The 25,067-nt window shown below is 49.2% G+C and overlaps 1 protein-coding gene across 2 annotated transcripts; it reads left to right on the top strand.

Annotated features, from left to right (window-relative positions):
- The first annotated feature begins 603 nt into the window (after window positions 1-603).
- LOC106974502 (lipopolysaccharide-binding protein) lies at window positions 604-24,105 on the top strand. 2 transcript variants are annotated; one of them, XM_015071763.3, is made up of 15 exons: window positions 606-796; window positions 2,464-2,578; window positions 3,696-3,824; window positions 7,129-7,284; window positions 7,877-7,940; window positions 11,799-11,862; window positions 12,484-12,575; window positions 13,086-13,262; window positions 14,836-14,895; window positions 16,856-17,023; window positions 18,311-18,378; window positions 19,171-19,213; window positions 21,206-21,269; window positions 22,074-22,150; window positions 23,737-24,105. In XM_015071763.3, the coding sequence occupies exons 1-15, from the start codon at window positions 673-675 to the stop codon at window positions 23,779-23,781; spliced, it is 1,446 nt and encodes a 481-aa protein (XP_014927249.1). In that variant the 5' UTR covers window positions 606-672; the 3' UTR covers window positions 23,782-24,105. The 2 variants fall into 2 exon arrangements, with proteins under 2 accessions (XP_053055951.1, XP_014927249.1); XM_053199976.1 differs by lacking the exons at window positions 16,856-17,023; window positions 18,311-18,378; window positions 19,171-19,213 and having other exon boundaries at window positions 604-796.
- Window positions 24,106-25,067: the final 962 nt, after the last annotated feature.

Genomic DNA, 25,067 nt, shown 5'->3' with positions numbered 1-25,067 from the left:
GATTGGGTCCACCGCTCCCTTGCCTGTTTCATGCCGCACAGCAATGAGCATTTTGTTGCAGTGACATATTTCACGCTGACTTTGATTATGTACTTACGTTCCGGAGGTGGCACTGCGGGTTACCGGGAATGCAAGCGTTTAGAGATTTGCCAAGTTGCCTTCCAGAAAATTTTACCACCAGCAAGGTTTGAGAAAGCCCATTTTTCCATGGGGGCGTGGGGGAAAGATTTCTTCATACTCAACCCTGTTTATTTAAAACGAGAGGAAGGAATTTGGGTGGTGCCCAACCTGGCTCGGACTCCCAGCTCCGCTACCTGTCAGGTGTGTGACCTTGAGGGACGGACATGGCCTCTCTGAGCCTCGGTTTCCTAGTCTGTAACATCGGGCCTTCCTAGCAATGCATGTGGGGTCTTTTTGTGGGAAGGGTGGACGGAGATTGTCACCCAGGGTCAGGCCAACCCACCCTCTGACCCGGGACAGCAGCAACCACCTTCTAAGCATGACCCATGACCCCAGCAATGTTGCAAGCCAGTTCCAGTCTCTGTACCTCCCATTCCCATTGCCCCAAACTGGATCCCAGGAACCCGCCCCCACTCGGGAGCCACCCCTGCCCCAGCCCTCCTGCTATATGGGAGCCGGACCCGGCCTGGGCCACTCCACTGGGAATCCAGGATGAGGGCCTTGGCTGGGGCCCTGCCCTCTCTACTGCTGAGGTTGCTGCTTACATCCTCCCCTGAGGCCCTGGGTGCCAACCCCGGCCTGGTCACCAGGATCACTGACAAGGGACTAGAGTACGGTAAGAAACTGCGGCTGTTGGCTGGACTGGGGACCCGCTGGGCACCAGGCTGCTCTGGGAACGGTGGAGGACACCAACGGGGTGCTCTCCCTCGGGGCGGCGAGCCGAGGTCAGGCCTTGTCACCCGCCTGCTGTGCCACTCGGGCACGTTATTTGTCTGAGCCAGGGGTCTCCCCACTAGCCAACAGGGATAAGGATTTAGAGCAAGCAGTTGATTTGGGGGAGGATGCCAGGAAACAGCACAGGAGAGTGGGAACGTGAGATGAGAGAGGGAAGGCAGCCGGGGGACAGGAGAGGTGTGTAAGGACAGGAGAGGTGACTGGGACAAGTCCCCTGGAAAGTTCTTGGTAGAGCTTGGAAACCTCTGTCTTAAATCCAGAAGTCAGAATGGCGGTTGCCTCCAGAGAAAGACAGTGACCCGGAGGGGACGGGAGGGAGCCCGCCGGGTGCTGGGAATGTGCTCTGGGTGGTGGTTACACGCGTATACGAACATTTAAGAATTACCCGGCAATGCCTTGTATCTATGTCATAGCTCACTCTTAAAAGAATGAGAAGTAGGACTGCTTTGCTGAAGCCAAGCGTCAAAATTAACCCATCCAAGGGCCAGGGTGCTGAGGTATTTATACACCAGTCCCCACAGTCACCGCACGGCTGTCCTCACATCCATGGAGCCTCAATTGCCTTTTCTGTTAAATGGGGTGATAATGTTCCCTCAGGCAGGTCTGTTGGGAGACGAGAAAAGGAAATCAGGGAAGGCTTCTTGGAGGAGGTTAGGGGGGGCACAAAAGGTGAGTGGGAATTAACCAGGGACGAGGGGTAGCGTTCTGGCAGAAGGCCCGGCACACGCACTCACTAGAGACAGGGGTGCAGCTGGAAAAAGGGAAGACCACTGGTCCTCTGTGCACACATGCCGTCCTTGAGGACAGAACCCTGGGTCCCTCGTGTACCCAAACAAAGGGGCCTGGTAAATGCTGTGTGTTTTGAAACCCTAAATCAGGCAAAATTTGCCTTTGGTTCCTTTCCGCTGTGTGAATGTATCATGTTTACTTAAGCCAATCGTCTAGAGTTGGACATTTTGGTCCTTTCCATATTTTTAGAACAGAAACCCTGCTTTGCTGCTCCGGGGCCTTTCCTGAGCACCTGCTATGTGCACCACACCCCAAGCTAGGAGTGCTTGTTATCTGCCCCCGGCCCCTCTTTGCTCTGCAAGGATCTCCTGTAATCCTCATGCCAGCTCCGAGAAGAGAGTTCTGTTACCATTGCCATGGAGAAAGTGAAGGCTGAAGGCTTGCTCAAGGTCAGCCAGCTAGAAAGACATCAATGTCGGGATTCCGTCCCTAAGTCTTTACATCTAGCACAGGCTAGATGCCGGGAAGGACAGGACAGAGGACCACCCACCCACACCCACAGCACTCCTCCCTTGGTGGGGTTGCTGACAAAGACACTGTTTCCTCACCCATCAGCTGGGCACCCACGTAACAGCACCATGTGAAACGGGGTGATGCTCCTGTTTCCTGAAGTCACGTGGTACGCAACAGGGGCTCAACATTCTGTAACTGTCATTAATACTTACAAGGAAGTCAGCCTGTCTCCCTAGAGCAAGTGGGAGCCACTGAAGGGTTTAGAGGGGAGGCAGGCAGGCAGGCATAGCTTTTTCCTGTCCCCAGTGGCCCACGAGGGATTGGTGACCCTGCGGGAGGAACTACTCAGAATCACGCTGCCTGACTTCACCGGGGACTTCAAGATCAAGCCCTTCGGCCGTGGGCACTACGAGTTCCATAGGTGGGACCTTCCTCTGCAGGGGCCCTGAGAGGGTGGGGAGGGGTGGGGGTCAGCAGGGGAAGGAGAACCCCAGAACCTCCCTGGGGCAGCAGTGGGAGAGTTCATTGCAGCATTCAGAGGGAGGTCCTGGGGAGGAGTTGGGTTCCCCCATTCATTCATTCATCCAATAAATATCAAAGAAGACCCACCAGCTGTGTGACCTGAGCCTCAGTTCCCTTATCTGTAAAATGGGGATGACACTGTGATAATCTAGGCTCCAGTCTGGCCCCTGGATGTAGTCTGGAAGGGAAGATAGACCTTAAACTTTAAAGACATTAGCCCAGCTCTTAGAGCTGAGGGTTGTACATCCGGGGGAGTCAAGGAAGGCTTCCCAGAGGAGCCGGCATTGGAGCTGAGCCTTCAGACGATCGTTAGACATGAGCAGCTGATGCCAAAAAAGGGCATGAAATGCTTGTTGAGGCACAGCCAATGGAGGAGGGCAATCCAGTCACAGCTCATCACCCCCTCCCTGCCCGCTACCACTGATGGCTTCATTCTTTCTTTCTTTTATTCAGTCCATCAGCAAACATTTATTGAGCACCTACTATGTGCCGGGCAAATAAAATGAAACGACCATTGTTTTCCCACTGACGGCCCCACGATATGTGTCGTCTTGGTTTGCTTCTCCCAGCACTCTGTGTCTTTTCTTGAGGCTGGCCCCAGCCTTCCCTGGATCTGATCCCTCAACCCGGATCTGTCAAGGGAGCTGCAAAATGCAAAGGGGTGTGCCTGTGGGCCCAATTCCAGATCCTACCCAGGACCACGAGATTCATGGGCTCTGATCCCAGCTGCGTGACTTTGGGCAAGTGCGGCCCTTTCAAGAGGTTCTATTTCCCCCTCTGTAACAAGGGAACGAGGACAGTGCTGTCCCCTTTGAGAGGCCTAAGTGACATAAGGGATGGAACACGCTTAGCATGGCCGCACAGTCAGGGGGAGCCACACGCCTGCCCGAAGCAGGCTCTGCCCGCCAAGTCCCCGTGGGGTGGGGGTAGGGGGTGGTGGAGGTCGGAGCAAGAGCCCTGCTGAGGAGGGACCCAAGCTGGGGCTGACATGGCACTCCGTGCCTCTCTCTCCTCAGCCTGCAGATTCACAGCTGTGAGCTGCCTGGCTCCACTCTGACACCCCTTCCCGGCCAGGGCCTGAGTTTCACCATCTCTGACTCCTTCATCAGAGTCCAGAGCGAATGGAAGGTGCGCAAATCTTTCGTGTAAGTAGACTCTGCTCCCAGGTTCTTGGGACGTTGGCCTTGGTCTTTCTCCCATCCTCCTTGGGTCTAAGGTATTCCCGGCTCATCAGAAAGGCCACTCGGTAGATGAAAGGAGCCCACAGGGGCCTGAGCCCTGGCTCTTGGTTAAGACTTAAGCTTTCCTGGTGGGGTTTATGGGCGAGCTGAATGAGAGAATGCTGTTTCTTTTCGGTTTGCTTTCCCCAGGAGCAGACCCCAAGGCAAGAATTCAAGTGCAAGTACTTTACCTGGGAAATGACCGAAGGAAGCGGTCCGTGGGGGTGGAGAAGGAAGGCAGGGAGGGAAGGAAGTCAGCCTGGCAGCTGATGGGAGTTCAGCCCTCCTGGGGACTTCTGGAAGCCATGCAGGCAGAGCAAACCTCTGAGTTACCCCAACTCAGCCATTACGACCCCTTCTTCCTTATTTGCCGTTGGTCAAGGGCAGCTCCCAGGGGCACAAAATCTCTGGCTCTTTGAACTGTTCTCCGACCTCCAAGGTCCTTGGATGGAAGGTGGATGAGTCTACTTGGGCTGCCGTAATGAAATAGCACAGACTAGGTGGCTTAAACAACCCTTCCGGAGGCCGGAAGTCCAAGATCAAGGTGTCAGCAGGCCTACTTTCTCCCGGGGCCTCTCTCCTTAGCTTGCAGACGGTGACCCTCTGGCTGTGTCCTCACATGGTGGTCCCTCTGTGTGCAGGCACCCCGGGTGTCCCTCTGTGTCCTCTTTTCAGTGTGTGCTTTTCCTACGAGCGCACCAGTCACATCTGATTCGGGCCCGCCCTAATGGCCTCATTTTTTTTTTTTAAGTTTATTTTTTTTAAGTAATCTCTACACCCAACATGGGGCTGGAACTCACAACCCTTAGATCAAGAGCTGCACGCTCCACGGACTGAATCAGTCAAGCATCCCCCTAATGGCTTCATTTTAATATCATCACCTCTTCAAAGGCTCTGTCTCAAATGTAGTCACATTCCGAGGTCCTGGGATTCAAGCCTTCAACATTTGAATTTGGGGTGGGGACACACAATTCAGCCCATAACAGGAAGGTTGACCAGTCTCTTCTGGATGACCTGACTATATTGATACTTTAGACCTGCGCTGTCCAATATGGTAGCTTCTAGCCACGTGTCTTTCTAGAGTACCTGAAAAACAGCCAAGGGCGCCTGGGTAGTTCTGTCGGTTGGGCGTCTGACTCTTGGTTTTGGCTCAGGTCATGATCTCACAGTTTCGTGAGTTCGAGCCCCGCACCGGGCTCTGAGCTGGCCAGGCTGCTTGGGATTCTCTGTCTCCCTCTCTCTCCGCCCCACCCCCACTCGCACTGTCTCTGTCTCTCAAAATAAATAAGTAAACTTTTAAAAAAGAAGAAGAAGAAAAGAAAAGCAGCTGGTACCAGTTGAGATCTGCTGTAAGTGTGAAACACCAGATTTGAGGATTCAGTACAAAGAAAGAACATAAGAAATCCCATGAATGATTTTTATGTTGTTATATGTTGAAATGATAATATATGCTGTTAAAATTAATTTTAGCTCTTTCATTTTGCCTTTTTAAATGTGGCTACTAGAAATGTTTTAATTACCTACGGGACTTACATTATATTTCTATTGGGCAGCGGGGCTTTAGAAAGACGCTCAGTCGACAAGTCACATTTCTTCACTTCCATGAAAGGAATCGAGCCGTGCTCTTCTGTCCTGGCTTTGTTCAGTTAAAGATCTCAAAGATCTTTCTGTATGAGCATATGAAAATCTACCCCATTCTTTTTTTTTTTTTTTTACCTTTTTTAATGTAATATTTTTTGAGGTGAAATTCACATAGCGTACAAGTAACCATTTTAAAGTGAACAATCCAGTGACATTTGGTACATTCCCAATGTTGTGCCACCACCACCTCCATCTAGTTCCAGAACGTTTTCATCCCCCCACGAGATGAACTCCAGACCCATTAAGCAATCACGGCCCATTGCCTCCTCCCCCGGCCCCAGGCAACCACCAATCTGAACTAGATCTCTATGGTTTGCCTACTGGGGACATTTCATACAATTGGAATGATATCGACATGGGACATTTTGTATCTGGCATATATTATCATCATGTTTTGAGGTTTGTCCACAACATAGCATGCGTCAGTGCTTTATTCCTTTTTTAAAATGTTTTTAATGTTTTTTTTTACTTTTGAGAGAGAGAGATAGCACACGAGGTGGAGGGGCAGAGAGAGAGGGAGACACAGAACCCGAAGCAGGCTCCAGGCTCTGAGCTGTCAGCACAGAGCCCGACACGGGGCTCCAACCCACGGACCGCGAGATCATGATCTGGGCCGAAGTTGGACGCTCAACCGACTGAGTCCCCCAGGCGTCCCAGTGCTTTCTTCCTTTTTATTGATGAGTACTATTTCATTGTATAGAGAGACCACATTAGCCCTCATTCTTTTTAAAGGCCGCATGGCATTGATGCCCACGGCTTCTTGAACCTGTGCCCCACCAGTTGACATTTAGATTGTTCATCACCTCCTGCTATTACCCATGATGCTTCTGTGAGCTGCCCCACGCATATAACTTGGCAGGAAGAGCCACAGAGTAAAGTTCTAGAAACAAAATCTCTAGGCCAAAGATTGCGTGTGTTAGGATGGATCCCACCAGTCTATATTCCAGATATGCTCTCCCAACCACGGTGTCTGGGACTTCTGTTCACCCGTTACCTTCACAAGCTTCAAAAACGTTCACCAATCTGATAGGTAAAAACTGGCATCATTTTATTTTCATTTTTAATAACTTTTCATATGCTTATTTGCAATTGAACTTCCTGTTTGATATCTTTGATCCCTTTTTTCTTCTCTTGGGTTGTTTTGTCCTTTCCTTATTAATTTGTATAAGCCTGTTCTTTGCGTATTAAGGAAATTAGCTCATATGTTACGGAAATTAGCTCTTCGGCTGGCTCACCATGCGATTTTTTTTTTTTTTTTTACTTTGAATACGGAAGGTTTTTTGTTCACTGAAGTTTTAATTTTCTATGCTGGCCAGTTTATTAACAATTTCCTTTATGGCTTTTGAGACTTGGATCCTACCTAGAAAGGCTTTTGCCCACTCCTTCCCATAAATAACTAGACCCAGTCTTTCTTCCTGATCATTTGTGGTCTTATTTGTAATAAATCTTTACTTTGTAATAATTTTTGTAATTAAAGTTTTGTCCAGCTCCATTTATTTTGGGGTAAGAATTGGGCTTCCTATTTTCCCCCCAGATGGTGGCTGATCTTAGTCTAGGAATCAATGACTGCTTCTCTCATTTCCTCCAGGAAACTACACGGCTCCCTTGATGTGGAGGTCAAGGGCATTACCATTTCAGTCAACCTTCTCTTGGGCAGAGAGCTCTCTGGGAGGCCCACCGTCAGTGCCACCAGCTGCAGCAGCCACATTCAAGATGTGGAGGTGGACGTGTCGGGAGATTTGGGGTAGGTCACCATCGGGACCCTGGCCAACTTGATCCCTGGGTGCAGCCCGAGATCCACCCAGCCCGAAGCCTGGCTTCTGATAAGCATAAGTGTCCAGGCATCATGCACAGGCACATCACAGACACTTAGAGGTCATTCCTTGGAGGACCCTGCTGAGATGAACAGAGGTAGTTTCAAGCCAGGAATGCTGGTGGGGACCACCATCAAGGGAGTGAAATCTGATTATTGGAAGAACACAAGGGCCTTTGGCCAAAGGAGAGAGAGGGTGCGGACAATATACAAGTGCTTGAGTACATCTCTTTGAGTCTCAGTTTCCTTGTTTAGAAATATATGGATTCTCAAGCCTCTCCTCCAAATCTACTGAACCTGATCGGGGTGCAGCAGGGGGCTGGGAGACCAGATGAGCTGAATCAGTGAACATACTGGGAGCTGGGGACTCTGGATTTCCATCCTGTCCAGAATTCTGTCACACAGCAGGGCACCAAGACGGGTTGAGAGGGCTCCGTTGGAGACTGGCCTGGCCCCTCTGCTGCCTCACTGCCCCTGCATTCGGCGGAACACAGCTGACCATCCTTTGTGCTCCTCTCCCCAGGTGGCTGTTGAATCTCTTCGACAACCAGATTGAGTCCAAGTTACGCAAAGCGTTGGAAAACAAGGTAGGAATGTCCACGCGGCTGGTATCCCGCCGTGCCATGCAAGGGTGAGGTGTGATTCCTCACCGACTTCTGGTCCTAGATGGTCAGGAGGGCTGGCCCAGACATACTTAAGCCCAAGGCCCAGAAAGGACAAATCACTTGGAGCCAGTGTGCAGTCAGGCTGGGGCAAAATGTGGGTCTCTGGACTCCAAGTGGGTGTGGTCAGGCAGAGAATGGTAAGAAGTTCAGCCAATGGTAAAACAGCAGGGACCGAACAGAGACTCCTCCCCTTCTCTCTGCTTGACCTTGCTCAGAGTGTGCTCCCCCCACCCTCACTGCCCTGCACTCCATAAGGCCAAAAAGGAAATTAACACTTAGGTGCCTGCAGACAGCAGGCAGGAAACTTGGGGAACGTGAGAACCGGGTGTTCATGAGCCCCTGCCTTGGACGGGAAGGCAGCCACAGAGTGTCGGTTTTTCCCATTAAAAAAAAAAAAATTACATGAAATCTCCAAATTTTGAAACCTCTGGCTAAAACAAAGAGGTTTCACGTTAAACACTCATTTCATCCCCAAAATTCCTGAGGTGTTATGAATGTGGAGCTGTGTCTGTAGCAACGATTGTGCTTGAGAAGGGAGAAAGTAATGAAGGAGGAAAGAGGAAAACACACACACACACACACACACACACACACTCTCACACTCCACTTGGTCCAACGTCTGGTCTTGTTTCATAAGTTTATTTATTTATTTTGAAAGAAGGAGAGCACAGGAGGGTCAGAGAGAGAGAGGGACAGAGAGAATCCTAGGCAGGTTCTGCATTGTCAGTGCGGAGCCCGATGCGACGCTCGAACCCACGAACTATGAGATCATGCCCTGAGCCGAAATCAAGAGTTGGCCACTTAACCAACTGAGCCATCCAGGTGCCCCTGGTCTTGTTTTGAGTGCCCCCTGGTGGTTGAAGCGGGAATAGCAGACAGACCCCACAGATGGGAATGGCAAACTGGATTCTGTTCCTTTCCTTTTTCTGGAGTCCTGGGGTGTAGGTGAGCTGGGGACATATGCTAACCTCCTTCTTGTGCGCCCCATTTCCACGATGCCATGGCTTTCTGAATAGGACACAGTATTCTTCCGCAGTGTGGGTGCAAATAATGACTAGTAATATTATATAATATTATATAATATTATATAATACAGTAATATATTACAAGTAGCATTGATATAATAATTGTCATGGTAATTTATTAATTATTGTTTTGATCAGTTAATATAATGTGAACTGAATATATATATATATAATTATTCTTTTTTTAAATTTTTTAAAACATTTATTCATTTTTGAGAGAGGGAAAGACAGAGACAGAGCATGAGTGGGGGAGGGGCAGAGACAGAGGGAGACACAGAATCCGAAGCAGGATCCAGGCTCCAAGCTGTCAGCACAGAGCCCGACGCGGGGCTCGAACTCACAAACTGTGAGATCATGACCTGAGCTGAAGACGCTTAACTGACTGAGCCACACAGGCGCCCCTAATTATTCTTATTTATAGCAATGGCAGCTATTTATTGAGCCTGTGGTTTGGCCAGAAGTAGTGTGCTAAGCACTGAACCATTGATATGCCATTGAGTCCCAACCACAACCTTTGAAGAAGGTGCTGTTTTCTACATTTGATAGAAGAGGCTCTGAGAGGTGGAATAACTTGCCCGGTGGTCACCTTGCTAGTGAGGAAGTAGGTTGGGTTTCCAACTTCCTAGAACATGGAGCATCTTATACCAAAGGCCTCACAGGGGCTGGGTGTCTCATGAAAGATGGAGATCTCACCTGACCCCTGACCTTTATGGGTCTTCAGAAATCTCCTTCTTCCAGGAAAACTAAGAGCCTGATACAGGACCTTTCAAATTCCTCACTCAGGAAGGGATATGGTATCTGACCAACAGGGTTAAGAATAAGCACTTACTGGGGTGCCTGGGTGGCTCAGTCGGTTAGGCGGCCGACTTCGGCTCAGGTCATGATCTCGTGAGTTCGAGCCCCGCGTCGGGCCCTGTGCTGACGGCTCAGAGCCTGGAGCCTGTTTCAGATTCTGTGTCTCCCTCTCTCTGACCCTCCCCCGCCTCATGCTCTGTCTCTCTCTGTCTCAAAATTAAATAAACGCTAAAAAAAAAAATTAACAACAACAACAACAAAGAATAAGCACTTTCTACATGTTTGCTCTCTGGGCCATATATATGCACTGTCTCATTCCCTAGTCCCCCCAAAATCCCTGGGAAACAGGGATTGGCCTTGTCACTGGATCCTGTGTGTGAGGACTTGAAAGCAGGGAAAGATTCTTCAAAGGTCACACAGCCAGCGGGGGAACCGAACAGGATTTGAACCCAGGTTTGCTCAGCTCACATACTACACCCTTACCCCGCCTTCCTGGGAGGCCCTACTACAGGTCTGGGCCTGAGGGCCCAAGGGCCTTCGCTCCCCCCATCGTGCAGGTCCCCTCCAGGGGGTGGGGCATCCAGGGGGGCCTTTAGGAAGGTCCGATGGGCCTTTGTCTGAAGGAAAAACAAGAAGGGGACAGGCTCCAGTGAGGCCAGCAGCGTTTCCTTGTTCCCGTGAAATCAACCATGACTATTGTTCACCACACCTTTCTTTGCTTTTTAGCAGCAACCTGATGCCAAGCTCCTCTCCCCAAACTGAGCCAGCTACAAAGGGAGGCTACGATCTCACCTCTTGCCTGCCCTGCCCCCAGCGTAGTTCCTTCCCCACAACCTTGTGCCTGATTTATGTCTGCTCACCCTTTAGCCTGCCCTTAAAATGTCACCTCTTGAAGGAAGGCACCTGCAACCCCCACACAAGGCCAGGGCCCCACCCCATGCTCTCAGAGCCCACCCCGCCATGTTCCTCTCCTTCCTCTATGCATGGATCCTTCTTTTTTTTTTTTTTTTAATTTTTTTTAACGTTTATTTATCTTTGAGACAGAGACAGAGCATGAACGGGGGAGGGTCAGAGAGAGGGAGACACAGAATCCGAAACAGGCTCCGGGCTCTGAGCTGTCAGCACAGAGCTCGCTTAGGATCCCCTGTCCTCCTCTCTCTCTGCCTCTCCCCCGCTCACGTTTTCTCCCTCTCAAAACACTGAGTAAAACATTAAAACAAACAAAATGAAAATAGTCTCTTGACTGATTGACAATGGACTTCGTCTTTCTTGCATAAAACATTGATCTGCCCCAAGTTCCGGCTCAGATTTCTCTAACCACAATGAGAATTCGAAGACCTTTGCAAAGCAATCCCAGTGCAGAATCCTTCTAGATTTTTATGACTTTTCTTCCTCCTAAGCTTTTTCCTGTTCACACCAAGAAAGTCTCTTGGTTCTCTCAGCATTTTCTTTAAGCAGCTCACCTTTCCAAGGCATTTATCTTTGGATTTCTCCGCCACATTTCGTGGGTTTACATAATAAATAATTTGAGCGATTACAAGAGCACGTACGGCAAACTGGTTTGGGAACATACATTCCCGACGGTCTAGTTCTGCTATTCAATTCTAAATTCTGGGAGGCCAACACCTCCCAAAGGAAAGTATCTTTCGCGGTAGTATTTCAGGAAGTGCCTCCGGCCGACATCCCCTCACCAGGCTGGGTCACGGACCACCCAGCTCAGGTGTCCAACCCCGGGAACTACTTTGAAAGATCCATTTGGACCCTATTGAGGTCCACATGGGACCTACATGTTTTTGATCGTTTCTGTTTCCTGACGCATGGCACATGGTAAGCACTGATACGTTTTTGTAGAATCGTTGGTCAATGAGCAAATACGTGAAAGGCCGTGACTAAAGCGATTAGCACGATGGCAGACCAAAGCCGGGGGACCCGCTCAGGCTTCTCCTCCCGTGTTTTGCAGATTTGCGAAAGGATCCAGAAATTGGTGGCCTCTGACCTACAGCCGTATCTCCAAACTCTGCCAGGTAGGCCGTCCCACCCGTCCCTGGGATACTCGCGCATATACATACCTCGTAAAACATTAAACGGGACAGAAACGTGGCAAGTAATCATTTTAAGTCCCCTTTTCTCCCCCAGTTTTCTCCCAAGAGGTAACCTCTGTTTAGGTTTTGTATATGCAAATTTTCTTTTGTATATGCAAATATAAATATACACATGCACGGGCGCCTGGGTGGCTCAGTTGGTTGAGTGTCTGACTCTTGATTTCGGCTTAGGTCATAATCTCAGGGCCATGGGATTGAGCCCCGCATCGGGCTCTGTGCTGAGGGCGGAGCCTGCTTGGGATTCTCTCCTTCTGCCCCTCCCCCGTGCGCGCGTGCGTGTATGTGTGTGTGTGTGTGTGTGTAACCCTGGAACCCATTCGGGCCCCAGGCTGAGCATACTACCCTCTTCATGGCTAATCCACCAGTGGGACAATAGAACCATGTCATCTCTTTCTTGGAAAAGCAGCTCTTTGCTGTGGGGCTGGGCTGGGTAGAAGGTCTGGGGGCAGAGGGGCAAGGAGCCATGAAGAAAGTTACAAGGGTATGGGTCAATCAGATCCCCCATCACCTGGCTCCTGATTCCGCCCCTCTCCTGGTTCACAGTCACAACAGGGATCGACAGTTTCGCTGGCATCGATTACAGTTTAACGGAAGCCCCTCGGGCAACAGCCCAAATGCTGGACGTGATGTTTAAGGTGAGAGGCCCAGAGGAGGGGCTGGGGTGGGCTGGGCCCCAGGATGGCATGCCCTCAGGACCGGCCCTCACGCGGGGCCTCCTGTCTCTCCGGCTTCGGATCTGGCCCCATCTCCCCAGCGGTGCCCACTGTGTTGAGGGCAGGGCGATATGGAGTGATGGGGAGGGTTTCAAGAGCCAGAGTTCCAACAGGCATCTTACAACCCTTAGACCTTGAAACCCACGCTCTTCCCTTCCTTCATCTTGACCACCATGCAGGTGAGGTCAATCAGAACCCGGCTAGGTGGTGTAGACGGTGATGTAGAGGGTACTATGGGTTAATATGCCAAAGCTGGGGAGCTTGTCATTAAGGGATTCTGGACCCTTAGGAAAACGCCTTTTGTGGTAGAGTTTCAGGCAGTGACTCTCGCCAGTGCCCCCGCATCAGTCTATGCGAGCGATTGCCTAGCTCAGCTGTCCAGCTCTGAGACGGACTTTGAAAAGTTCAAATGCATCCTATTTCTCTTTCCAGGGTGAAATTTTTAACCGCGATCGCTATTCCCCAGTCACCTTCCTTGCTCCTGTCATGAGTCTTCCTGAGGACCACAACCGAATGGTCTACTTTGCCATCTCTGATTATGTCTTCAACACAGCCAGTCGGGTTTATCACGAGGCAGGGCACCTGAACTTCTCCATCACAGATGACATGGTGAGGGTGGTGGCAGAATAGCACTCACGAGTGACAGTGTAACCTGTCCTTCTTCCTTCTTTCCTTTCTACCCCATTTACATCAGTGAAATGGGAAGCTGTCGTGAAAAAAGATTAAGACAAGGAAATATACAAATTGGCACAATTTCCCTTTTCGCTTTGGCCGCCAGAAAGCTCAAATCAAAATTCTTTCTCCCTCAGAACTGTGAAAGACTGTGGCTTCCTTGTCTGTGTTTTACTTTTGCCCCAGTCTAGACCTGTTGTTCTAATTCATATTTTCTCTCATGCTTGGTTGCGGAGGTTTAAAAAAAAAACTGAAAAAAATTTAGTAAATGAGGCAGGATAATAAATACCCCGATAAATGCATATAATTACATGGAATAGGAAATTAAGACCAAGTTACAAGTAAAGTACAACTAAAGAAAACACTGTGCCCCTAAGTTGATTTTTTTTTAATAAAAAATCTCTCTGGGAGCTTCCTTGTAGCCAAAGTGAAAAAGGTCCATGATCTAGTGATTCATGGTAGAAAGAAAGGCAAAGCCTTCCTAGGACTTACCTTTAAAACACTTGTCTTAAATGGGACTTTTTGTCAGGAATCTTAAATTTTACCACGGATGACATCTTTAATAATTCTCAAGTTTCTTTAGTATTTCTGGGTCTCAGAAAATTATTTCTGGTCGCTTTTTGTAAAGCTGAGGCCTCGTGAACAGCGTCGGGATGATGAGGGAAGCAGAGTGCAGGCCGGCCTGGAAGGTCCAGCCGGCTCTGATGGTAGATGGGGGCCGTGTGGCGGGTGGAGGGAGTGGCTTTTTGTCTTTTCATTGATTTCTCACACATGCACACAGGCCTTTTACTTCTGTTATCACATTTGAGTAACCCACCCTGCCTGTGGTGCAGTCCCTTTTTTTTAGTGGATCGGATCAGAATAGCTGTGTTTGTTTGTTTGTTTTTTTTTCAACGTTTATTTATTTTTGGGACAGAGAGAGACAGAGCATGAACGGGGGATGGGGGGAGAGAGAGGGAGACACAGAATTGGAAATAGGCTCCAGGCTCTGAGCCATCAGCCCAGAACCTGACGCGGGGCTCGAACTCCCGGACCGCGAGATCGTGACCTGGCTGAAGTCGGACGCTTAACCGACTGCGCCACCCAGGCGCCCCAGAATAGCTGTGTTTTATAATAGTTATGCTGGGCCTTGGGCTAGGTGCGTTGTTCACACTGTCCCATTTAGCCCTCACAATGACCTGATAAGCAGGGACTACTATTATCCCCATGCTACAGATGAGGAAGTTGAGGCTCAGAGAGGTGAAGGGAATGGCCTGAGACCACACAGTAACAAAGCCGGGAACCATACCTATTACATCTTTGTGACTGCAGATCGCACCCTCACTCAGGACACCGCATGTCACCTGTGTCCCAAGGAGAGCGGTGGGGACCCCGGCGACTGTTGCCATAGTAACACAGGCAGTCAAGAAACTACCGTCTTGAACATCTCCCCCCCCCCCCGCCACACCTCCTTATTCTTACACCTTCAGCTCCAGCGGGAGGACCCTAAAACCGTGTCTCTTTGCTGCAGGTTCCTTCTGGCTCTACTATCCGGCTGACCACCAAGTCCTTCCGCCCCTTCGCGCCCCGGGTAAGCCTTCTCTCAGCCCTGGGCAGGTGCAGGCCAGGCTCACTAGCCTCCAGGGGTTTCTCTAAAACCTCGGTGCTACTCTCAGCTGACCAAGGCCAGCAGTGAAGCCCCCAGCGGGGGCGGTGCTTCGTTCTGGAGGCTTGGGGGCTTCTCTCCAAAGCCCAAACGACAGACGCCGGAGCCCTATGTCTCGTGGGGCCACAGGTGGCCCGGTCTTTTACCGATGGTATCTGAGAATCCCAAAGAATGCCAACACGTCCTGCCAAATGCACCCTGATTAATAACATCATTAATAATAACATCATTATTAATGACATTAATAATTACAGCGGGCACGTGAGGGACCAGGCACCCTAACAGTAAATAAGAAATTTGTTTATAACCACACTAAATTCTCATAGCTCCACATTCAAAACACATAAAAGGTTCAAGAGTGGAAAATTTTCCCATCTGCTCGTGGCCCCGAACCCCCCAGTGCCCACCCCCAGTATATATCCTTCTGGGGATGTTCCGTGTGGATCCAAACAAACGCCGTGAGTCTTTTCCATTTTTTTACACAAACAGAAACATACCACACACGTGATTTTGTACCTTCCTTTTTTGCCTTACTGGCCTGGGAGATCATTCCGTCGAGATAGATAAGGAGCTTCCTCACTCTTGTTTCCATTGGGTATCCAGCCTGCCATCCGGTGGACTTCTGTAGCTTAACACATCTCCCCTGAGGGACCAGGGGGTTGTTTGCACTCATGGTTACATCAGTGCTGCAGGGACTATCCTCGCAACTCTGTCATCGTGGGGCTAAACCTCACTGTGCGTGGCGTCTCATCTAACCCGACAGCAATCCACCTGTCCTCTCCCCCACCTTCCCAGCCCCCCGCAAGACACAGCTCAGACAGTCAGGAGTGTTGAACAGGCCTTGGAGAAGCCTTGCAGGTGGCTGAGGGGGTTATAATGGGAAAGTTTTTAAACTTAAGGTCCTGCAGTGCCTGGGTCGCATCCTTCCATAAGGTGCCCCCCCATAGGCTCCTTCTCTCCCTTGAGCTCCAGAACCACTTATCAGGCTACCAAGTTGTCAGATTTGGAGAGCCCTCGGTGGCTCCAACATCCTTTTAGCCCTAGAAAGAGGAGCAAACTCTTCCCCTCCCACTTCCTGCTTACATCAGCCTCGACAACTCAGCCCAGCTTCTCAGTAAAGCCTTTTACCTCCCCAACCTTCTAAATATCTCCCTTTTACTGTAGGATGCAGGTTTTATATTTGCATAACAAAAAAGGCTCACAGGGACTGTTGTTCTTTCCCCTAAAAAGGAACAAGTCTTGCCCCCCAATTAAATTCCAGTTAAACAGAAAACCGTGAGCACTGGTGAAACTGTGCCATCTAGTCTGGTCATATTTCAAAAATGGAGGGCGTCGGGGGGGGGGGGGGTCTGGTCTCCGTGTGCACAGTTTCCCCGAGTGCAGGGAGGGCCCGAGACGCAATAGGTCTCTCACCTCACGCCCCAGGAGGGATGGGGCATGAGAAAATTGGCCCGACCTTTCTGGAGGACAGTTTGACAATACTTGTCAAGAGCTTGAAGAATATCCCTGCCCTTTGACTCAGCAATTCCACTTCTAGGAGCTTCTTCCACCCACCTCCCCAAAATAGCCAAAGGTACACACAGGGGTGATCGTTATCATGGCGAAACCTTGGAAACCACCTGCTTTTCACTGTGATTAGATCAGTTACAGACCCACGCACAATGGACCCAGTACAGCCACAAGATACATGATGCAGACTCCAGATGTCTGATGACAGGAAAGATCTCCAGGTGACCCATTAAGAGAAAGAAGAACAGAGCATTATTTTGTGAAAATAAAATCAATCAAAAAGCATTCTCAGCTTTATCTGACTCCCTTTGGGGCGCCCTTGGCAAACTTGCATATTTCCTTCTCTTGGCATAATCTCCTCATTCTGTCCCCCCAGTTAGCCAGAATGTACCCCAACATGAACTTGGAGCTCCAGGGAACAATGGCCTCAGCCCCATTCCTGAACCTCAGCCCTGGGAATCTGTCCTTGACCCCCCAGATGGAGATTGAAGGCTTTGTGCTCCTGCCCAGCTCCGTCAGGGAGCCTGTGTTCAGGCTTGGTGTGGTAAGGTTCAAAGCCTTTGCAAATGCTGTTCCCTTTTTCTGCATGCTCTTCCCCCTACTCACCACCTGGTTAATTCCTTCAGATCTCAAATCTCACTTCTTCAGAGAGACCTTTCTTGATTACCCGTTACCCTTGACCCACCTTAGGCCCCCTGTCATTTTTTTTCCTTAAAACACCCTATTATTATAATTGCATAGCAATTATAAAGATACTTATATAGTTGTTGGCAGGTTTATTTGTTTAATGTGTGTGTCTCCCACTAAGTGAGACTGGGCTATTGTTAGAAGGAAGGTGGAGGGGGTCTTTGACCTGTTTACTCTGCATCTATATCTGACCCCTGAAGATGACATTTCCCAGGCGCCCTTGAACCCTGGTTTCAGGCGAGGTCAGCCAATGGAATGTACCATCAAGAGGCTACAGGTGGGAGGAAGGAAGAAGCCAGAATATTTCTTCCTCTTTTGATTCTGGACAGAGACTCAGGCATTGACTATTTCTCCTCGGCGGTGGCTTTCATAACCCCAATTCCTCCTTCGGTTCTTCTAGTCCTGGGGTAGAAGCAGCTTTCTGCCTTTGCTAGTCTCTGAGTCACCCCTCTAACTTTTTTTTTTGGCTTCTTGTCAATTGCGTCACTTGCATAACCAATTCCCTATATTAAAGTCCCTCTGAGTTAAATATTGAGAGTGGTCTCTCCTTTCTCCTGTCCAAGAGAGAAGGGATTCTGAATCCTTTTGGGTTCCTGCCCACCGGATGGAGAACTTTGCTCTCTTGTTTTAGATCTGAAACTCAACCACACAGATTTCTGGAAGGGTAATTGCTTCTAGATGCTGTATCTGCAGTTTGGTATTATTGTTACAATTATCAAATTTGTTGTTTAATGGATTGTACATTTAATATGTTGTATATATTGTAAACTAAAACAAAATTTTATCATTATTATTTTTTATTATTGTCACCACTAGGGCTGATTCTTAGCCCTGAGATAGCTAAAAGCGATCCCTTTAGAGATATCCAGGGACAGGCACCCTACACCTTCTCGCGGTAGTCTGTTCATAGTTTAAACGCGTTCATAGTCAGCAATTTCAAGTAAAAAATGTTCAAGTCCAAGTTCAAACATTTATCGAGTACCTGTGATGAGCCTTCTAGGAGCCTGCAGTCTAGTGGACAAGTTCCTGCTTTAACTTGCTCAGCTGTTTGTTTAAAGGAAACAGTTGGTACTAATAGGTATCCTTCCCATAGGGGACAACCTTTCTCATATAAAAACCTGTTTTCTTCTACTGGAATTCCCAGACTACCAATGTGTCTGCCATGTTGACCTTCAACACCAGCAAGATCACTGGGGCCCTGAAGCCAGGAAAGTAAGTCAGCCTCCCGCCCACATGGGGACACTCAACTAGGCTTCGTCCATCTGGACCCTCTAGCTGATTCCCTGTAGCTGGGGATGGGGCTGTGAGCAGAGCCTCCGCTCAACGTTGGGGCCCACGACTAGGGAAGGAAACTTAAATTTTACATGAGTTGTTGCCCCATGGGTCCTGCCTCCATAAACTTCCTTCCCACCTAATCCCCATTACTTCCAAATTTCTAAACAATTTTTGAAAAAAATTTTTTTTAAAAATGGGGCGCCTGGGTGTCTCAGTCGGTTGAGCTCCCAGCTTCGACTCAGGTCATGATCTGTGGTTTGTGCGTTCGAGCCCCACGTCCGACTCTGTGCTGACAGCTCAGAGCCGGGAGCCTGCTTCAGATTCTGTGTGTATCTCTCTCCGCCCCTCCCCTGCTCACACTCCGTCTCTCTCTCTCTCTCTCAAAACTGAATAAACGTTAAAAAAGTAATAGTAAATAAAGAATTAACTAATACTGCTTTTGTTTAGCCTGTGAATTTTAAACATCAGCTCTGTTGACTTTCTAATATCAGATGAAGATTGAGTTCCTCTACGCGACCCATCTCCCCTCTGCAAGCCTTCACAATAAGGGGGTATCACAATAAGGGGGTTTTGTTATTTAATTGTCTTTTTCAGTCCCATCCTTACCCCATCCTTGGCTCTCTGTCTTCTCAAGCTAGTGCCTCCTTTCTGGGGACCCCCACATCACTTGAGTGGAAATTCCCATGGGCATAATGACCACATCTCTGAGTCTTCTCGGATTTGTTACAGGGTGCAAGTGGAACTGAAAGAATCTAAAGTTGGAGTATTCAATGTAAGTTCTTATTGTTTTTATTGATGAAATGTTTAAGGTATCAGTTAATTTTGTGCATTTACTAAGCAATGCTATGGCACCCATTAGTAGAAAATAGAAGAATTAGGGGCGCCTGGGGGGCTCAGTCGGTCGAGCGTCCGACTTCGGCTCAGGTCACGATCTCGCGGTCCGTGAGTTCGAGCCCCGCGTCGGGCTCTGTGCTGACGGCTCAGAGCCTGGAGCCTGTTTCGGATTCTGTGTCTCCCTCTCTCTCTGCCCCTCCCCTGCTCATGCTCTGTCTCTCTCTGTCTCAAAAATAAATAAATAAATAAATAAATAAATAAATAAAATTTTTTCAATATTAAAAAAAATAAAATAGAAAAATTAGAAGAGCTGCTTTCTGCCCTAGAAAAGGGTAGAAGTTCTCGAAGACTTGAAACATAGGGCCAAGGAGCAGTTACATCCCAATACAAGATATCGGGTGCTAGCTCTCATTGGATTAATCTGAATCACGTGGCCGTTCTTTAGACACTCACTGTGGTTAAAAACTGGACAAGGCCGATTGACCAAACAGGGGTTTCATCTGGACTCCTGGGGCCAGGATGTGGGGTCTCAAACCGTACGGACTGAGCCTGGAAAGGAGGGGTGTCCGGGGGAAAATAGGAGCTCCGTTATTAAAACCAGAGGAATGGATTGTGGGGCAGGCTAACCCAAGAGGTGATTCCACAAGGAGGAACAAACAGTGAAATGGATGGCCCCATATTGAAGGAAGAAAGACCGTGGGAACATCAGTATGGGAAGAAGTAATCAGGGAAAAGTCTCTGACAAGAGGGAAGACAGGATGACGGCAGTTCCTCCTCAGGCCAAGCAGGAGATGGATAGACTTTAACTTGCAAACACCATCCCGCCCTCACCGGCCCCTCTGGCCGGCCACCCCCTGTCTTCTGCTGCCCAGACCTTCCCTTACGAACTTACCAAGTAGAAACAAGCACATAAAAGTGGGGAGAGATGCTACCCCCAAGGACCCCAAACGATGACCTCTTTCCGTAACAAAGGAGGAAGGGAATAATGACATGCTAATATTGCTTCTGTGCGTGGCATGAAAAAGTGTTCCATGAGGTGGGGCGCCTGGGTGATTCAGTTGGTTAAGTGACCAACTCTGGCTCAGGTCATGATCTCATGGTTCATGGGTTGGAGCCCCGCGTCGGGCTCTGTGCTGGCAGCTCAGAGCCCGGAGCCTGCTTCTCATTCTGTCTCCCTCGCTCTCTGCTCCTCCCCTGCTCATGCTGTTTCTCTCTCTCCCTCTCCCTCTCTCTCAAAAATAAATAAACATTAAAAAAATTAAAAATGTTCTATGAAGTGAACCGTCAAATGTAAAGATTCACAAAAAGTCATCTTACCAGAACAGAGGATGTAGAAAGCAAGAATGATAGAATCAGATAAATTCAGGTTCAAATGTGGCCCCTGCTGCTCAGTTTCTGAAAGTCACTTTCATTCTATGGGTCTCGGTTTTCCTGTCTGTGAAATGGGGGCAGTAATATCAACTCCAAAGGGTTATTGTGAAGATTGAATCAGATGTATACGTCATGCTCTGAGCCCTATACCGGGCACACGGTGAATGTTAAAAGTTGGGTTTCATAACTTTCGTTTTGAAATTTTTTCCAAAAAAAAAAAATTCATTCAGGAAAACATTCGGTGAAGGAAAAATTAAATGGTAAAAAAAAAAAAAAAGAAAGAAAATTAATACTAAAGATAAGGCTAAGCCAAACCCTGATGTTCTTTCTGAGGAAGGACAGTTGGGTGTGTAATCTTTCAAATGTTTCTATCCGTCTGCACGCATGTAAATGCGCATCTCAAAATAGTTTTATCTCATAAAATAGTAGCATGATGTAGCCACCTATCTGAAATTTGCTTTTTTTCCGTCTTTTTTGCCATGGCAGCACGTAGAGATTAGCTGAGCCCAGGCAAAATGGCGCGTGTGGTCACAGTTGTATCTCTCCTGTTCTCCACCAGGTGGAGCTGTTGGAGGCGCTGCTCAACTACCACATTCTCAACACCCTCTACCCTCAGGTCAACGGTAAGAATCACTATGGATTTTTCCAAATCAAGGACAATACTCTTTGGGGGGAAAGGAGCTGGACTTGGAGATGGGAAACAGGGCTCTCCTGCAGGTTGAGTGACCTTGGACTAGTCATTTCTCCTCTGAGCTTCAGCGGCCCATCTGTGAGATGGGCCTATTGGAGGTGGCCTCATCTTCCTCCAAGGCTCTAGCGAAATTTGGACACTGAGGCAGCTCTTTGGAGCACAGGAAACCTCCTCCTGAGAGAGAAGGAGGGGCCCACAGAAGTGCCCCCTACACCCCGAAAAGGCTGGCAAAAGACAGAGGACCAAGTTAATACAGAGGGCACGAGGTGGCCCATCTCTGAATTTCCCAGTCAGTTGCCAACTCCCTAATCAGAAAATAAGGCATAAAGCCCTAAACACTGTTTCCACAAGGACCTGCTTCGTTTGGCTGCGACAGAGGGCAGGACAGGGGCGGAGGGCAGAGAGCAGGTGCCCACTAGCTTCTTCGCATGAGCGTGTGCTGCCCCATCCCGGCCACTCCTCCCATACGGCACCATGGCTGGTATTTCAGGGTCCTATAGCAGCCTGCCTGGGTTGACATTCCAGCTCTGCCACTTTCTGACCTCGCACAGGTTCCTTGGCCACTCTGTGCCTCAATTTCCTTATCGGTGAAATGGAAATAATAGTCTTATCTACCTCATAATCTTTGGTGATAATTAAATGGGAATATACCGTGTATAGAGTTGGCAGAGAGGAACTTACCTTACAATTGTTGTTTATTAACAAATCTCTCTCAATGTTATGCCTCAACCTCCAGAGAAGTTGGCAGAAGGCTTCCCCCTCCCTCTGCTGAAGCGCATTCAGCTCTATGACCCTGTTCTCGAGATCCACAAGGTCAGTGGGCTCAGGTGGGCTTTTGAGGTTTTGGGGCAGGGGGGGTGATTAGTTTTCCAAGTTCAGGGGCCATAGCTCAGTGGGTCGGAGCCAGCCCAGCCTTACAGCTCAGAAGGCCTGGATTGGGGGAGGGATGCCCCGGGCATGGCTAGATGCCATGCAGTGATCGACGTGTCCTTCAGAGGTGGTACCCGTACCGGGGCAAGAGGCATTTGACACGGTCTGTTGTCCCCACTGCCTCCCACCCCCTCCCACCATGGGGAACTTCAAGACCGGCTCATTTTGAAAACACTGCCATGGCAACAGCCCAGGTTATGAAAGCCATTTGTAAGCTTTGAACATTTCTTCTAAATTCTTAAGTGGAGGGGACGTTATTATTAATATAGGTTTGATGTGCTCCCCCTCATAGACCATCACCCCATACTCCCCCCCCCCACAGTTACTCGCGGACTGCGAGATCATGACCTGAGCCGAAGTCGGCCGCTTAACCGACTGAGCCACCCAGTCGCCCCTCTAGGTATTTCAAAAATGCGTTCGTTTGTTTGTTTGGGATAGTTGCACTCCTGGTGCCCAGACCCTTTTTCTTTCTTTGCTGTTTCTCTTTTTTGTTGTTGTTGTTGCAAACTAGTCCTCGGCGCTCCCATGTTAAATACCGTTCTATCCATCAGAGACCATAACCTACTGAATGATTTCGATACCAAGGAACACGTCTGATTGTTCACTCTCCTCTTCACTATGCTGTCCAAGCATGTTCTGGTCTGTCTGTGCCCACGGTTCAGGCTATCTTTCTAGAATAGCATCTGCAAGGTGGGATGACTGGGTCGGCAGCCCTGTGAGCAGCAAAGGAGATGCCAGATCGCATCTGGTCCATCGTCAATATGCAGCAAATAACAGTCACTGAAGAGAGTGAAGGGCAGCAGAGTGGTCAGGGACACTGAGACACTGACCAACTGCTATATTTGGAAAAACCAATATCCAAAGTCCTTTTGGGCCCAGAGATGCTCAACATCCAACTCCTGCTGAGTGATTACAAGGAGTCAGACAGCTCGTTATTTAAGTCAAAACTGACAATTCACACAGCTGGCCTCAGGATGGCACGTGGGAAATCATCAGAAGATTTATTCTACACTATCATGCTCATTAGAATTTTGAGGTCATTTGTTTGACCTCCAAAGGCATGGGATGGATCACTGTGGGAGAGAATTGGACTTCTCCTGGAGTTCAGAGTTCCCGCCCCTTCGGGTGATGGAAAGTTACCAGGAGGTAGGAGAGTAAATCCCAGCCGCGCACAATTTTGTGTTATTCGCGAAGGAGAGAAAATTTAGGTGACACAAAGGACATTTATGAGGCCTGCCAGGAAGCAGCAGCTTGGGAAATGACAGACAAATTGCCACCTTAGAGAAGGTGGCTGGCAAAAGCTGTGCTTTATGGAGACCTTGGGGATGGAGGTACGTTCGCGATTTATGCACTGACCTGTTTCTGCCAGAGCTTGTGTTTCCCCAGACGTGGGCCTCCCTTTAAGCAGAGATACATCTTTTCGGAGTAGAGGAGGCTTTTACCATCTTGTCCTGTCTTGTCTCTCCTAGGACTTCCTGTTCCTAGGTGCCAATGTCCAGTACATGAGAGTTTGAGGGCAAGGAGAGAGACGGGGGCTTGGAGGCCACAGCTAAATCGGCAAGTTGCTTTTCCAGATGTGCAGCATATTCCCGGAGATTCTGAGAAGACGAAGATTTTTCCGTTCTCAGATCTGGGGGAGAGGTCTGCCTGGCCCCGGCCCCCACACCGCTCCTCTTCAGCAGGTGCACCCACACCTTCTCTGACTCTGGACTTCACTTTCCCCCCAAGATTGGACCATCTTCCCCCACTGGCCTATACTATCTTTAAGGGCAGACACCATCAGGTCCCTGTGCCTGGCATGTAGTAGGTCCTCAATAAATATTTATTGAATGGTTCAATGAAGGAACCACCTGGTACTCTCGCTGAACCTCCCTACCACCCACCATCTTTTGACTGAGGGGTCTTTGGATGGTCAGCCCCATCCATGTTCTCCAATGCTCAACCCTGACCACATTCCCCTTTCTCACTGGCTGCTACAATGGGAAGTTCAATGAGGAAACAAGGGGTTCTGCTCCCCACTCAGCCCTGGACCTGGTAGTGACGCCCAGTCTGTAAGGCACTTTGTCTATCACCGTGCTTGGGCAGCTCATGGGCACACCTCAATATGTGCTCCCGTCCTCACTTCCTGCCTGCTGCAGCCGAGGGAGCCGCTGGGTCTCCCAGAGCAAACCCTCAGCCTCCCGCTATTCTCCCCACTGAAATGGGTGTAAATTAGGAAGAAATGGATCCCTCTAGGTTTTTGGTCCGACCCCAATAAAAAGCTCATCCAACTGTTGTTTACGAGCCCCCAGCCTGGAGGAAGAAGCCATGATTTCTAATCACTGAACAACCAGCCCTTGATCAGACTTACTAAAGAGTCATTTCCAAGTTATGTAGTTGGGCCCCCGGGGACTGGGAATCAGAAGGCTCGTTTGATATATTTTTTTTTATTGGGTTAATGAGCAGATGGATGGAGCTGCCGGCTAAGAGATAATTCACAGGGAATAGACCCATTTACCCTGTGTGTGACAGAGCTGCGTTCCGAGATGGGACAACGCTCTGTCACCCAGCTGCTGGCAGGGTGGGCCATGGTCTCACGTGCCCCCTGCTCTTTCCTTTTGTTCACTTGTCTGCCTGCATCACCCATCCCTCTGCTGCACAGGTGACAGACCTGGGCTTCGTCTATTCCTAGCCACGTGGCCTTGGTCAGGTCCCTTCCCCCTGCCTCGGGATCCTCATCTATAAAATAAGGATCGGGGTGCCTGGGTGGCTCAGTCGGCTGAGCGTCCGACTTCAGCTCAGGTCCAGATCTCGCAATCCG

The sequence above is a fragment of the Acinonyx jubatus genome, chromosome A3 (genome assembly GCF_027475565.1).
Source record: "Acinonyx jubatus isolate Ajub_Pintada_27869175 chromosome A3, VMU_Ajub_asm_v1.0, whole genome shotgun sequence".
In the NCBI taxonomy this organism is placed as follows: Eukaryota; Metazoa; Chordata; class Mammalia; order Carnivora; family Felidae; genus Acinonyx; species Acinonyx jubatus.
Note: the sequence above shows the minus strand (reverse complement) of the source record. Positions and strands in the feature narration are given on the sequence as shown.